We start from the raw sequence: 15,383 nt of genomic DNA, 5'->3' as shown, positions 1-15,383 counted from the left end.
CAAGTGTGTATTTGTCACCTTTCACAAAGCATTTAATCATAATGCTTTGCAGGACTTGAACCTATGAATCTCGCCAACCTGGAGCACTCCAGTCCATCTACTTACAGCACAGCCCACACAGAGGGTAGGGAAGTCACACACAAACCCCCTGGAGAGATGCTGCACTTCGGACATCCTGGAAGTATGGTAGTTTAAAAATAAAATGTCACTGCCACCTGCTGGAAGAACAATGCAATTGTGCTCAGTACCAGTTGCCCTTCCATGCAGAAGCCTACTTAATCACCCCCCACCTACCTCGTCACCCCATATTAACATGATGTGGTCAGAAATGAGGCAGTGACTGGAAACTGTGAGAGGTAGGGGGGTAAAACCTTTATTTGGCCAAACTATGAGTCCTGAATTAGGAAAAGCAGCAGCAGGAGTCAATTACAGATGCAGAAACCCTTTGCAGGCATGTGTGACGGGGGCAGGTGTCCCAATGTGATGTGTGCAGAGGAGGTTACAGAACCAGGTGATCAAAACAAAGAAAAGGCAAAAATACAATCAAAACAAGTGAACTTTGGTGAATAAGTTTTAGGCAGTTTAGTGTATTTTATCAAATCATTTGGAGCCCTCTACTGGACATTTCTTGTACACACATGCTGGATAAGGGATAACGACATTGATGGTCAAGACTACATTTAAGAACACAAGTTACAACAAAATGCACACATAAAATTCATTACAAACTACACTGTTCGGTTTCCCTAAAGTTATATACACACACTTGTTATTTTTCAGAAAAAAAGTCCTTAAATTGGCTTCAACAGAACACACTGCTTTTCAAAGCAGACACTGAGCAAGTCACTAGAGCTGTACAGGAGTTCAATACATATGCCTCTGTGAGCAGTCACTGTGCCGACTGAGCACTTTGAGGGGGAACAGGATGACTGGTCACCACCCCCCTCAGAATTGTGCATTGTGCGCTTCAGTTCATAGCCCACCAGAGGTTTCCTGGTACATTGACCTGTAATGCAAACTCCAGTGTGGAGGCATTACTACCTAACCCACCAAAAAAAAAAAAATCTAAAACAAAAAACAAAACTGCTCATTTATTGATTAATTAAGGGTTCTGACAGAGACCTTTAGGATAATATTACAGGAAAATGTTCAGTCTACTAGATTGCATAATGAACACATAAAAATCATTTAAAAATGAAAATTGCAGCATCTTAAAATGATCCCTTGTTGTAAAATACTAGCCTCTGTAAAACATTTAAAAATAGGACACCAAAACAGGGCAACAAAACACTCCAGTCTCACCTCGACTGGCGGCCCGTCCTTTCATGGCTGCGACAGGGAGGTTGGGTGAGCTGGGAGGGACTCTGTGGTGGTGGGTGACAGGGTAGTACATTACAGCCACCACCCACCTCCTCCCTCTCCACCAGAATAGTTTCCAAACTCTGTCCAGCTCAAGACGGACAGCCTGCAGTGGTCAAGGCAGCTTCAGCACAGTGGGCTGGGTGCTGCTCCCACCTGCGATACCAGGGGAGGAGAAACGCTGGGAATCCTGGGGCAGATCCATGAGCAAAATAAATAAAATTGTCTTTCACACCTTCCCCAGGCTGTCTCTCACTCACACACCATCTCTGCTCCGTGCGAGACGGAGCAATTTCATCAGTGCGATGGGTGATGGAGTGTGCGCACATTTCTCGGCATCAAAGAAGTTAAGTTGGACATCCAAAGGTCTTCACAACTGATGAGGTTTGGATTTTTCCACTATAATAGTCTATACATTTGAATATAGAGGTCTAAAATATACAACACCCTCCTGGCTGGCAGTCCTCAGGTCCAGGAAGGAGGCTGCACTCCAGCTCCTCACCACAGCTGCGGGTTGTCCATTTGGGCGAATCCCGGTTCCTTGCGGACCTTCCAGTATGTCCCGTTGGTGAACCAGGTCTCCTTGCCAGTGGCATCCACCATTTTCCTGCCAAGGGGAGAAAGCAAAGTTGCACGATTACAGGCGGTGCAGACAAGGGGTGTCCCACAATGCAATGCTTTCACAGTGGACAAGTTGTGTTAACAGGACTAGGCCCCACTGCTCCCCCAGTCCTGGGGCATGTGGCGATCAGTGCTGGGGCTGAGGAGCAGAACATTACAAAAGCCAGACGGACCTGAAGAAGCGTGGGATGTGTTGTTCTCCCTTCTTCTCCATCATCTTCCGCCGCTCCCTCTGCTGCTGCTCCACCTCATCCTTCTTTTTCTCCGCCTCGTCTACATGCCCGTTCTCCAGCAGCCTGCAGGGGAGAGCAGAGTCATCATTGCTTTGGAATATTGAGGTGCACTGGACCTGGACTCCACAGCATTCCCATATACAGTATTTTTCAGGTCACACCAGGGTCCACACACCACACCAGCTGGTCTCTGCCCATCCCTCGCTCCACTCACCTCTGGTCTGGCCGGAAGCGGGAGTCTGTAGGCGGCAGCAGTGACTTCATCTCGGGGGTGACGTCATTCAGCTCGCGCGCAAAATAAGAGAACCCATAATACTGCATGTGATCCGGAGGAAGCGGGTCTGTGGGGCGACAGGGCAGGATGTCACAGATCACACACTACAGTAACCATCACCTGATCCTGGAAAAAATAGCATCTGCATCTCCCCGAATGTGCAGTTAGAATTGTTCCCAGTCGCTGCTACCCCCCCTCCGAGGCCAGGTTGACACTCACGTGGTTTCCAGATGCACTGGGGTGTAGGCAGGGTGTCACAGAAGATGCCCTCGTGCCAGAACCCCCCAAATTTATGGACAGTGTTGCCTGCCTGGTCCAGGACCACACCCCGCACCTCATTGGTCTCGGGGCTGAAGTAGCGGGACTGAGGAAAGAGGGCAGTGGAGAAATAAACACCAGCATTCGTGTACATTCTTTAAAAACACACCCACCCACTTCATAGCAGAACAAGGCAGAAAGACTATGGCCACCTTTACAATGACATTAGATGCAATCAAGAAGTACAGGAAGGTCTTCAATGTCACAGGGATCCACAGGCCCCAGCACCTCCCCTCACCTTGACTAAGGTGATCTTGCAGGTGCAGGAGCTGTCCTTGGTGTTGCGGATCAGTATCTCGCCATAGTGCTCCAGCCAGCGCTGTGGACTCAGGATGTTGTGGATGCAGGTGGTCACCTTGTTCCACTCATAGTGGTCTCCATACCTATAGACAGAGAGGGACAGACAGCAGCAGTCAGAAAACAGCGATGTAGCACTGGGGTCCAATATCATTGTTCTTTCCATGAGAAACTCCGTCAAAGGGGTTTTCTTGGCCATCAGTCACAAGTCTTATTTGCACACACGTGAAAGGACTCACTTGGGCAGCGTGATGTTCACCATGCCCACAGGGATGACCTCCACAGATTTGCCCCAGAACTTGTTCTTCCAGCGCTGGTCTGTAGAGACCAAACAGAGAGGAAGGGGTCTGCATTACAGAAGGGGCTTCAGCATGGGTGTTGGTTAATCTGACAGTTAATCTAGCTGCAGGGGGAGGGGGGTACAACAAACCATTACAAAACAGGAAAAAAAAATATACACGTGTGTAAATTGAAAAACGCACCTTGCCAAAATGTGAAGTTCTCAGACTCTGCATAACAGGCAGAGATGGGGGGGTGATGGCTGACCTGGGGGAGGAAGGGCATTGAGGTCAAGGGTCAGAGGAGGTGGATATCAACCATTCCAGAATGCAAATTATATCACATAACAGGAACACCCTCACATCCCTTATGAAAAATACACATGGATTCTGTATCCTCTAAAATAAAGCACAAGCCCAAAGCTTCCTCCTCTCCCAAGAGGACCGGGATACAACACATTCACCACAGGCGGATATTGATCCAGCCCTGTGGGTGGAGATCAGGGGGGGTGGCAGTGGCGCACCTGCTCGGCCACATAGCGAAAGCCCTTGTCCTCCCGCAGGCACTCGTAGGTCTCTCCCAGGACGGGGTTGAAGGGCTTGTAGCGGTTGCGGGAGCTGCCAAACAGGTAGTAGGAGATGGCAAAGGCTGCGACGTACACCTGAGAATGAGAGCGAGACCTCAACATCTACACTGAAATAGAAGTCCTCATAGCAAAAGGCATATCCCTGGGAATGGTAAAGGAAGACAAAGCAACCCCCCCACGCCCAACTATAACCGATGCCTACCATGCGCTCATAGGGGTCATCTATGCGGTTGGCTGTGTCGAGCAGCTCGCAGTACTCCAGCTCCTCACACAGGCGCTGCAGGAAGCACAACGGCTCGTTCAGCGGCACGGGCATGGACACACGCGACAGGTCCTTGCCCATGTTGTTGTACAGGATGTTCCACAGACCGATGTGGCTGTTGTCAGGACCGGGCGCAGGGATCGTCTTGCGGCGGCCCGTGTCCTTGGGGGCGCAGCGGGGGCCCGAGATGCACAGGCTGGCTCTGTAGTTCCGAGAGACTACCGGGGGAAGTTGGACAAGAGTTAGGGAATCGTCAAATACTGGGGAATGAATCAAAGCAGCACAAAATTCAGGAAAACTACTCTGGTCTCTGGCTGTGATGGCTCTGCTACCAGGGGGGCACAATAACGGCTCAGAGAAGCCATCTGTGACGTACTGTGGCAGTCCTCAGGGTCAGAGTTGCTGTTGGTGACGTCACTCAGACAGGAGTCGTCCGAAGCCTCGTTTTCATCCGAGCTCCCACACACAATCACGTCGCTGGCGTCAAAATACTCTGCATACGACTGGGTGCTCGCCAAGGACATCCGCTCACCCGCTATGGACAGAGGGCACTGGGAGAGGAGGGAACAAAACCGGGTGAGGAACAGAGTGATGGAAAGAAAATGGGTTTTATGGGTTATGTAATAAGCATGGCCACCGGGGAAGGAGCGAGACGGACCTGGTTGACGGTGCGGAAGGACTCATCTGTGGAATCGGAGGACAGAGACAGGGAATGGACGCGCGTCAGGTGGGACTGCATCTCCATCTAGAGAGGGACAAAGCCAATGTTCAGCCTGTCAAAGCACAGCATCACTCCCTACACCACTGTGCCCTCCTACACACAGAGTGACAGTTTCCATACGCCAAGAGACTAGACAGACTCACTCCCCACCCCACAGCAACAGCAGCTATTCCACCATGGGTGCGCCTCCCCCCCGCCTCCCTCCCTCTAACCTCCCCAACCTGTTCTCCATTGTCATGACAAATCACAGTTGTGAACCAAACACCTGGGTGCAGATTAAAATCTAAAAATAGAAACATTTTTGAAGCAGGTGTGACCCCAGAAGAGATGAAAGACTCTAGAACGCTCTGGCCTGGATGACATTGCAGTGTATTTACAGCATCGGATTCAGATGCCCAAAATCCAACGGTCTGAACCACAATCCTCCACTTCATTCTCTGCGGCACCTCGCTGCCTCCACTGAGACCACAGAACCCTCCCCGCTCATTCAGCACAGCCCTGATTGTAAGTGTATAAGTGTGCTCCGCCTGTCCCCCCCAGTCCCCCTCACCTCAGACATGGTACTGTACAGCGTGGCAAACTGTGCAGAGGTGGCCTGGCGCAGGTCTGGCCCGCTCCATGCCTGGCGCAGCCGCTCACGCTCCGTATACAGAGTGTCCAGCACAGACTTCAATGACGTGTGCACTGCAGGAGAGAGGGAGACAAAATTGACTTATTTGCACTGTTCCCCTTTGTTGTATTTGGTTTGAATGCAGAAAAGCCTGCAAGCCCCCCTCACCTCTCTGGGACAGGGAGCAGATGTTGTGCTGCAGCTTGTGTGTCTCTGGGGGCATGGGGGCCTGCGAATGAACGTAGTCTGGGATGCTGGGGACCGAGGAGACCTAGTGGGACACAATGACAGGGCTCACACCAAGGACAAGGGCAGCACTTCGGTACACTTGCTTCACTGGCGTTACACTGCAAATCAATCTCATCTATTCCACCCCCGCCCCACTGCTGCTCCACTCCCTCACCATACTGGCCTCCACTCGGGACAGGCTCTGCGAGTTGCCCCAGATCTTGCTGGCTTTCTTCCGGGGTTTCTCCAGTGTGTTGTTCTGGAAAGAGAATAAAAGTGACAGTTTAGTGTGGGGACACTTCCAGGAGCACCTTGCCTTGAAGATTGTGGGGAGTGGGGCAGGGATGGGGTGGAGGGGAGCTTACCTGGATGCTGACACCGTTGCAGCTCCAGGACTGCGAGGGCTGCATCGACTGCAATCTCTGCACCATGCGGCTCAGCTCGGTCAGATCGGCCTGGCACTGCGCCAGCTCTGTAGGACAAGAGTAGTAGTGAGAGTTACAACTGGACTGAGGCCTGGGCACACCCTGCTGGGACTGGTCCCACAAACTCTGCATTTACACACACGAAACCCACCAAAACCAAAAAGCTTAACACTGTCCAATGGCGTGGTAGTTTCAGTAGCGAGGTGCAATGACAACTGCCCTAACAGCGGGGAGGAAGTGGGGCTGTGCCGGGCCAGGCCAGGCTGTACCTTGGGAGCAGAAATCAGAGTTTTGGGTCTGCTGCAGCCAGGCGTCAACCTTGCTGGTCACTATGGGGGTCCCTGGGGGCAGGCTCTGCAGGGGGGTGGCTCTGTTGTAGGTGGGCTGGAACCAAACAGGAGAGAGTGGGTCAGGATAACACTGGAGTGCAATTAAATCTACACACACAAGCTTTGAAGCTCAGTGGATATTCTGGAATCTTTAAAAATATCACATTCAGAAAATTCAAATGTTCAGTGACACCATTAAGTCAACATTAAGTTAGCTTACCTGGGTGGCTAGAAAAACACTAACACAACCCTCCAAGACTAGATCTTGTTTTAGAGCTCCAGTTTAGACCGAATACAATATAGGGGTTAAAGAACCCCTCTCATTGGTGCCCCCCTGCGGCTCAGCGATGGGCTCACCATGCCTGGCAGCGCTCCGTTGCTCTGGGTGAGGTCAGCCATGTCTGGCATCGGGCCGTTGCTCTGGGCAAGTGCACGCAGGAACTCCTTGTGCAGACGCACAGCCTCATTCTTCTTGAACACGCGGTGAGCACACAGCTTCGTCACCCAGATGTAGAACAGCTCAGGAGACTTCACCTGGGACAGGGCAGGAAGGGAAGATACCAGTGTGAAGGAGGTGAGCAAAGTGGTCAGCCACTATCACCATGTGCAGAGGGGTGGTAGGCTGCAGTTTGAAACCCACAAAACCCATCTTCGCCCTCCCAACAGTGTAAACAATCGTTACAATGTCTGATCTACTCCCACACTGCACTGCAAACCAGTTCCTCCAGCTGCTGTGGAATCTGACAGAACTGGATTCAATTATTTTGGCTCCTTTGTTTAAATCTGAAGCAGAGGTTTTAAAAAAAAATCTACATCACTCCTTATCACATTTCTGAGTTTCGGCCTCTGACACCACAAACTCTGGGAATGCGGGAAGGACTCCAGTTAAAGGAAAGTTTTTGTTCCAGGGAGAAAAGGGGTATTCTGCTGCTGTTGGCATTTCACTAGGAAATACATTCTCTAAGAACAGCCTATTACAGAGACTGAAGCAAGGGTTGCGATAGAGGTGCCCACTTACAGAGACTTGGAAAGGTACCTTCAAGTGATACAGGCTGTCACCGGCATCCAGGTCTATGCGCCGGGACTTCTTGTTGATGGACATGACCGCCAGGCTGACGTCGATGGAGCCATGCAGCTTCCCCTTGGCGATCTGGGAGGGAGGAGAGGAGACCATGATAAGTGCCTGCAGTGGAGAGGAGTCTCCTGCAGAGATGGGTGGTTAAGCCCATCCTCAATTAGCAGTGCTCAGCCCAGGCCCTGGAGACAACTTTTGGCATTTTGGGGTTTCAACCCCCCCGCCAGAGCTAAACTATTCCAACCCACCAAATCGCAAGAGGCCTAATTAAGCAATTTACAAGTACAAGCAATACTTACATCTTGTGGCGTTTTAGCATATCCAAGGATGCCTTTGTCCAACACGAAATAGCGCTGGAAGACAAGCAGGAGAGTCAAGGGTTAATTTTTTTTTTTTTTTTTAATATATATATATATACAGCTCTTGGAAGAAATGTAGACCACTTCAATATTATCAGTTTCTCTGGTTTTACTATGTATAGGTATGCGTTTGGGTAAAATTAAAATTTGTTATATTCTATGAACTACTGACAACAAATCTCCCAAATTCCGAATAAAAATACATGTATGGCAGCCATGCCATTCCATTCATAGAGATGCCGATTTAAGAAACATTTGCAGTGGTCTTAATTTTTTCCAGAGCTGTATATAAACCATGGATTCAGGATTGCAGAACACTCTAGGCAGGTAAGGGAAATCAGGACAGTGCAAACAAACATAAGCACACTCAAGGAGTGAGTGAAGTGGCCATTAGCCAAACTAGCCAGACCCAAGAGAAGCTGCCCTGGTGTGCCAGTGCTCTGGTTCCCCTTTCACACCCCACCTCCCGGGCACCCACACCCTGCCAACCTTGTGCCAGCCATTCAGCGGCCACTTCCTCTTCTTCAGCAGGAAGCCCTGGTAGTTGGCGGGCAACGCCACATCCCGCACCGTCTCCACGCTCACGTCACCACCGCTGCTGCAGCTCTGGATGTCCTGCATTACCTCCCAGTCCCTGGAGTTCTGCAGTGGCATGGAGAGATCACAAACCATCAGCAAAGCCTGCTGGGTTCAGGCACATGGGCACTGGGTTAAAGGGCACCCTGGCCCAAGAACTGTCCAGTACAGAGTGTAGCACCCTGGCAGCTTCAGGCCCTTCAAACCTCCCAACAGCAATTCTCAGCTGGCCTGGTCATTAACTTTTGAACACACACACACACCCTCCCTCCCTCCCTCCCTCCTGTGTCATGCTAATACAGGACACTTTCACACGGGAGGAGAAACATTGGGGTAATGGAGTCGATTATGTCACTGTGAATACTGGCTCACTGGCACATCCCCCAACCCTGAGACGGGCTGGAATTAAAATCGGCAACGAGCTGGTGGGCAAGGTACAAGTTATAAACTCGGACATCATGCAAATTGAATAGGGAAGGAAGAAAAAAAAAAAAATGTATTTCGAGTTATCAGTGATAAGGATTTAGGCACTTCAGAAAAGCCATCTCGTCTTACAAGTATTCATGCTTAAGGGTGAATTCCAGTTTATTTTGTTGTATGGTCTTGTTCTCAAATGCAAAATTTTTGTCCTTTAAGAGGGGCCACAATGAACACACAGATTCATGGTCAACATTGGGGGGGGGGGGGGGTCAGACCTGTCGAGTGTGGCGCGAGGAGGCAGTGCTGCTGCTGCGAGAGTGACCGGGGGGGTGCCACACGGCCGGGGACCTGTCCAGCGTGCTCATCTCTCAGGCTGTGGCAGTGATCCGTCCAAGGCAGGGAGGGAGAAATCAAGAATCGATCTTGCAGGAAAACGACAAGGCCCGTCTCAACTAACTGCTGGACATGGCAGAGAAGCAATCAGCTGTCTGCAGGAGAGAGAGAGGGGAGATTTTGTATAAGACACTTGCAACTATGGAGAAGTTTGAAATCCAATATTTAAAATTATAAAAAAAAGACAAATGACAATCAAATCAGTTAGTCCTTTGTTAAAACTCCTTCCGGAGCTGAACCACCCCCTCCCCATAGACATCCCTTCCCTCATCGGACTAGCTGCGACACACTGAAGGCAGGAATGCACCTTCAGCAAGTCTGCCAGCGCTGCCAGGCAGAGCAGCAACACTACCAGGACACTAATCTCGGCAGACACTGCCCAGCAAGGGCGTTTTGATGTAGTCCTCGACTGTGAAAGCAGCTCCACTCCATTAAAGCATTTGAGCCACCAACAACAGCTGCTCCAGTCCTCCTCACTCTGTCAATTTGTTATTTTAAAAGGACACCCCTTTTATTAACCACCTTGACGCTGCAGCTCACGGTACGTAATCTCCAAATGGCTGAAACATTTCTCCCAACGAGTATAAACATGGTTGAAGGGGCATACATGCTGGCAGTAAATCTAACCGCCCCCCCTTCCCAAAAAATAAAACTGTAAAACCGCAAAAATTAACCCCTAGATCTCCACTCACCTATTCAGAGGACATTGATCTATTAATCCCTGAATGGCACACAGACCAGTGCAAATGTTATAAATGAGTGCAGAGCGGTCGAGATGGGGAGCAGGCGAGTGTCTCCAAGCAGGTGTGATGCATTGTGTTCCAGCACGACTGGTTTTAACAAAGGTGCGGAGCAGGAATGCGACAGTCGGGCTGACAGCGCCGCCCCTGCGATTGCAACATCAGCCCATTGACTCTCGGGCAGGACGTCTCCTACTTACTCAGCAACAAGAATTTAGCGGTGTGCAGTGGGAAACCTTGACACACCAGAATGCTTTCCCCAAGAAGTTCAGATTTCATACAGGAGTGTTCATGACAGGTTCCAGGAATATAGAGGACTCCAGCATGACTAAGCTGCCAGGCCTGTGACAGGGAGGGGTTAAACACGCAAACGGCATTGAGTGCACCCTCCTATTACAGATGAAGGGCTTGGCATTCATGCTAGGCCTGCCTAAAATAATGGGGTTTAGATTCCCTTTTACAATCTGTTAATCAAAATAAACATGGGTCATCTTTGGGGCAATGTTATGTTAAGATCTCTTAATGCTTTTGGGGGTTCCTGACCAAAATGTACTCTGCCAGTTCAATTCCAATACTCAATCCAAAATCTCAAGACCAAAGCTGTGAGACAATCCATTTGTTCAACATCTCCCTCCAACACTAGCCTGGGACTAGCCAGACACTGAAAGGACAAAGCATCCTCAAGTTCTGGAGCAAACACCAGTGGAAACAAAGGTATGAGGAGCCAAATGCAGCTCTGGTGAACAGATGTACTGGGCAATATCCCCAGGCATGAAATTATCAGGCTGTTCTCTGATGGGAAGGCATCTTGATTGGTCACACGACCATTTGTTTAGAAACAAATAAAACAGCTATTTGATTACCTGATCACAGTGTAGGCATTTCAACAGCCATGGCTCGGTTGCTCACTTAATCTACTACCTCCCCCCCCAACTTCTGTAAACTTCTACCATACAAATCTAAGGATGACACACTGAATAGGTTTTCAAGTCATGCAAGTTTAAGATATAAACAAGATCCAAGTGCAAGACTGTATGCCAAATCAGCCTCCTTCAACAATAGGCTTAATTTCCCAACCTGACAACAGGAAATTAAGGGGGAATCCATGTTGCACAAAATCTGTAACTGGCGGTGAAGACTGCGGAAGACATGACAGGGGAATGAATACAAGTGTTGCTCCACTGCCAGTGCAGAGTATGCAATTATTTCCTGCAGAGCTTTATTTGAAGGTTTCAGTTACATTTCCTCTCCATCAGCTTGCAGGCATATTTTCTTCAACTATGAGCTGGATAAGCAGAGAACAATTGAACTGAGGATGACCACTACTCACAGCATAAGAGCAGAATAAAAATTCAGACAGGTTTGAACTCAACCACAGGGAACACAAAGAGCAGGTTTCCATTCACAGAAGCAGCAGCTTGCTTGGGACAGGCCGTACTCTTTCTGTCACCAACTCAGATTTCCAGCCCAGCCTGCTCCACCACATAGTTGGCATAGTCAGTGCAGCACAACTGACTTCCTGAGACTTCAGTCATCCTCCCTCCCCAGTAACAATAACAGCAGCAAGATTCCTGCATTTCACTGCAACTTTCCTTAAGCAGACATCACCTTCCAAGTTGCCATGAACATGAAGGCAATCTCTGGGGTCGATCCCAGTGTTTGGCAGAGTGACTGGGAGGCCCACGTTTTGCCAAGGTACGACGACCTAAACCCTAAAGGCCTTCAACCATGCAGGACATGGTGCCCAGCTGCCTGCGTTGCTCCAGGATTTCTTTAGGTCACCAAGTAAAATCGGCAAAGACTTGTTTGAAGATGTGGTGAAGAGTCACATTAAAATTGTATTTTCTCTCTAACGAGACAAGAATTAAATGTAGAATTAGATATTAACATGCAATTGATTAAGAAAGCCACATTTCACATTCACAGAGATTGATCTTTCCATAATCTACACCAATTTGCTCTAGCACAGCATCGTTCACAACACACAGGTTCAACTTTTCCGCAGATCTTAGAACAGAACAGGGCCCTGCTTCCAAGCTGGCATACCAGCATACCAGCCTGGGCCAGGAGCTCCTACACAGGGAGCAGCCACTGGGGCAGAGGAGTGCACACTGGAGGCCTGGCACATTTCCAACTACACAGAGCACGACTGTCACCTTGCCAGCCACACACAACCCCAGACAAGGGCATGCACATCTGAACAAAGGTTGTGGGGGCAGGGGGAGAGGGGAAGCCAAGAAAAAAAAAATACCAGATCAGGTAATGGACCCAGTCTCTATATACCCTTTTTTTAAAAAATCTTCAATCTCTAGAGCATCTCACACCACTGTAACAATTTCAACACCAGTTACAAGTCAACATATTAACAAACAGGAGTAATTCTGGATAGCTGCCATATTAGACATCTGCATTAAATAAAGGAGAAGGGGGAGGTAAACACCCCTCTCACTCAGAAGTACAAGCAGTTTCTCTACTCCTACAAAAACGTACTGCATACTGCCTCAGGACAGACTGGATAGGCAGGCACCTAGAGCCTGAGGAAGAAAAAAAGAAGTGTTTATATACACACACACACACCCCTAAAGTGAACTCAACTGTGCGATCAGAACAAAAATAAAAAGTGCTTCACTCCGAGAGGATTCTTCTACAAGGAAACTTTGTTGCACTCGTCGTTTGCATCCTTTTCCAGCTGTGCACTGACAGGAATGTACGGATCACGTTATTACACGAGCAGGCCAACATTTCAAACGCGTGAACAGAGAAAATAACTAATTCGATGCTGGCGAGTCAGTACCAAAACATTTTCCAACACATCCATGTCACCCCGATATTTTCAACTTATGAATACAATACAATTACACAACAGTTTACCTACATGGGCTAGCCCTAGTGCAGCTTCTAGGGATGTTGCCATGCTTTAAAACCACGATTTTATGACTAACTATCCAACAGAGAAGTAAATAAGCTCACGGGGTCTTTGGAAACCCTGTTCTGCAACACTGCGGCCGGCCACGCAGAGCCCGCACTGCCGCAACAGGCGCCGCATCTTGCGTCAAACCGCGGGGTGCGCCGCTCACCTGGGGACCGCAATTAACGCTCTTCATCGGGGTGGGGAGGAATGTCGGAAAGACACATGCAATGGCGGGAGGTAATAAAGCTTATATAACAATTAGAAAAATGAGGCAAAACTTAAATGTATATAAACTTAAAAACTACAATCACAACCAACACTACTAAACGGGCCTATTGTGATCATTCAAACGGGGTGAAATGATTTCTCAATACAGACTTGGGAAAACATTTTTAAGTTGCCATGACCAATTCGTATTTTTGATTGAGTAACTTGGAAAGTAAGTAATTAATTGACTTCCAAATTATTGGTGGGCAGACATCCCAGCTGCAGGTTCTTATCTCCCATAAATGGGTATTTGACTTCAAACTGAGAGAGAGAGAAAAAAAACAGCTACAACATAAAAAGGAAATAATAATAAGTTTTAAATTTGATTTTAATAAGTTAGCACACTGATCTAGGGCCTAAACTACAAAATGAATCAAATTACATATAAATAAGCTCATCAGCTAAAACAATACATTAAACTCACTGCAGATTTAAAACACACCAAAGCTAATCTAAACGAATACCAACCAGCTACCACAATTTTGTTTAGCTATCGGATTTGTGAATTTGTACAAAGAAAACACTCATTAAAAATATTTTAAAACATCAGGTTGTAAACCGAAAACATAAAAACTACAGAAATCAAGTAATGACGATGCTTTAGTCAGTTATTTTCGCCCTGGGAGTCTTACCTGAGAATTGGCGCTACTCCGCTCTCTGCGTTGCGTTTGACTGAAGTCTGCGCCCTCAGATGCTCTTTTCACTGCAGCCGCCTCCCTCCCTTATTTGTCAAGTCACCTGATTACGTCATTTATTTTGGGTGGGGGGTGATGAAGTGTGTGTGTGTGTGTGTGTGTGTGTGTGTGGGGGGGGGGGGACACAGAGCCACCGAGTTGATTATAGATGGAGACACTGTATACACACGTTTTATGTAAAATGTCTGAAAATACATGTTAAAGTCCCTGACCACCTTCTGGCAATTACTCAAGACACATCACTCCAGACTGTGCCTGTAATTTAGCAGTTCATTCTCCTGTAATTGTGCACTTTATACACCTGTTTCATTATACTGCTTGCTTTTACAGTGCTAGTACTCCTGTTACTGTGATTTCCCCCCTGCTCCCTTCCCTTTCGCTCATCTCATCTGCACTAGTCAGCTATTAGAACTAGGATGGATGACTTGTATTTCATATGAACTGTATATTTTTCCTGCACTTGTTATTTTGAAACTGTAATTGTATTATGCGTGATTTGTAATTCTGTACTGTATTGCTGCATTCATATCCTGTAAGTCTGCCAATAAATAATACTAATCATAAAAAGTCTCAAATGTATAATTGCTGTATTTATTGTTCCCCACTGTCCTATCCCTGAGCAATCCTGATCATTTTATGTCAATGCAATGTATTGGCAACACTGCTGTAACTCAGTCATGCTAACAAAGTTTTTTTTTTTTTTTAATTGATAGATGGTTTGTAATTGGGTCGTGTGCACATCAGCACAGGTCTTCTCAAGGTCGTCTCCAGGGCTTTGTGTGATGATGCGAACAGGTCTGACCTGCTTTGAACGCCCCTCGTCCACAAGTACAATTAAAAGTCAGCAATGTCTGTATTATTAATAAAACATGCATCTCTGTCTGGGCAGTTTTCATGATGTCCTTTTCATTACTAATACATGGTTATATTGAGGGACACCAGAATTTGTGCACTCAACTTAAGAGATAAAATACCCAAGGCAAAATATATAGTCATTATACTAGGTGTACAGTAGTACATTAACCATTTCATTATTTTCACAAATTAAAGTGCACCTGCAGGGCGTGGGGGTGGGGGGGTTGGGTGGGGTGCTAATTGCTGAAGATGGAAGAAATTGCCCCTTCTTATTGATATTGAAATCATTAACCCAACCCTTCTCCAGTTGCAGCACTAGCAAAGCTGGGTGCTTTGGGTTGGCTATGCAAAGCTCCAGTTATTAATGAATGTTTGTTTCTCACTTCTTTTTTGCCACCTCTGATGTGTGAGTAGGGGGAACAGACAGATATCTGGGTGTGGGGTGTACACACGCACAGTGGCAGTTATCCAAGCCCCCCAACACACCACAGCGATGTGGCATTATCGACAGGTCTGGTACCCACCACCCCATTTCCAAGGACAGGGCAGA

General features: G+C 47.9%; 1 protein-coding gene across 3 annotated transcripts; it reads right to left on the bottom strand.

Annotated features, from left to right (window-relative positions):
* Positions 1–357: 357 nt before the first annotated feature.
* On the bottom strand, positions 358–13,993 carry osbpl7 (oxysterol binding protein-like 7). Of its 3 annotated transcripts, none has more exons than XM_066698841.1 (22): positions 13,916–13,993; positions 9,248–9,460; positions 8,466–8,618; positions 7,917–7,970; positions 7,561–7,692; positions 6,900–7,076; positions 6,483–6,597; positions 6,154–6,260; positions 5,964–6,047; positions 5,729–5,831; positions 5,501–5,634; positions 4,888–4,974; positions 4,606–4,780; positions 4,170–4,447; positions 3,905–4,042; positions 3,585–3,648; positions 3,342–3,420; positions 3,044–3,188; positions 2,707–2,851; positions 2,428–2,554; positions 2,154–2,276; positions 358–1,966 (listed from the first exon to the last, which is right to left on the bottom strand). In XM_066698841.1, the coding sequence occupies exons 2-22, from the start codon at positions 9,335–9,337 to the stop codon at positions 1,858–1,860; spliced, it is 2,619 nt and encodes an 872-aa protein (XP_066554938.1). In that variant the 5' UTR covers positions 9,338–9,460; positions 13,916–13,993; the 3' UTR covers positions 358–1,857. The 3 variants fall into 3 exon arrangements, with proteins under 3 accessions (XP_066554938.1, XP_066554937.1, XP_066554939.1); XM_066698840.1 differs by lacking the exon at positions 13,916–13,993 and adding an exon at positions 10,058–10,193; XM_066698842.1 differs by lacking the exon at positions 13,916–13,993 and adding an exon at positions 10,058–10,193 and having other exon boundaries at positions 7,579–7,692.
* Positions 13,994–15,383: the final 1,390 nt, after the last annotated feature.

Source organism: Amia ocellicauda, chromosome 3 (genome assembly GCF_036373705.1).
Source record: "Amia ocellicauda isolate fAmiCal2 chromosome 3, fAmiCal2.hap1, whole genome shotgun sequence".
Classification (NCBI taxonomy): Eukaryota; Metazoa; Chordata; class Actinopteri; order Amiiformes; family Amiidae; genus Amia; species Amia ocellicauda.
The sequence above is the reverse complement of the archived record's forward strand: the minus strand, read 5'-3'. Positions and strand labels throughout refer to the sequence as shown.

Bases quoted from the DNA above. Each gene is read 5' to 3' on its own strand.
- osbpl7 (XM_066698841.1), bottom strand. From the start codon at position 9,337: ATGAGCACGCTGGACAGGTCCCCGGCCGTGTGGCACCCCCCCGGTCAC. The intron at 7,971-8,465 runs GTTGGCAGGGTG...CTTGTCTTCCAG, and splicing joins CGCTGAATGGCTGGCACAAG to CGCTATTTCGTGTTGGACAA. The intron at 7,077-7,560 runs GTAAGTGGGCAC...GCCCTGTCCCAG, and splicing joins AGGTACCTTTCCAAGTCTCT to GTGAAGTCTCCTGAGCTGTT.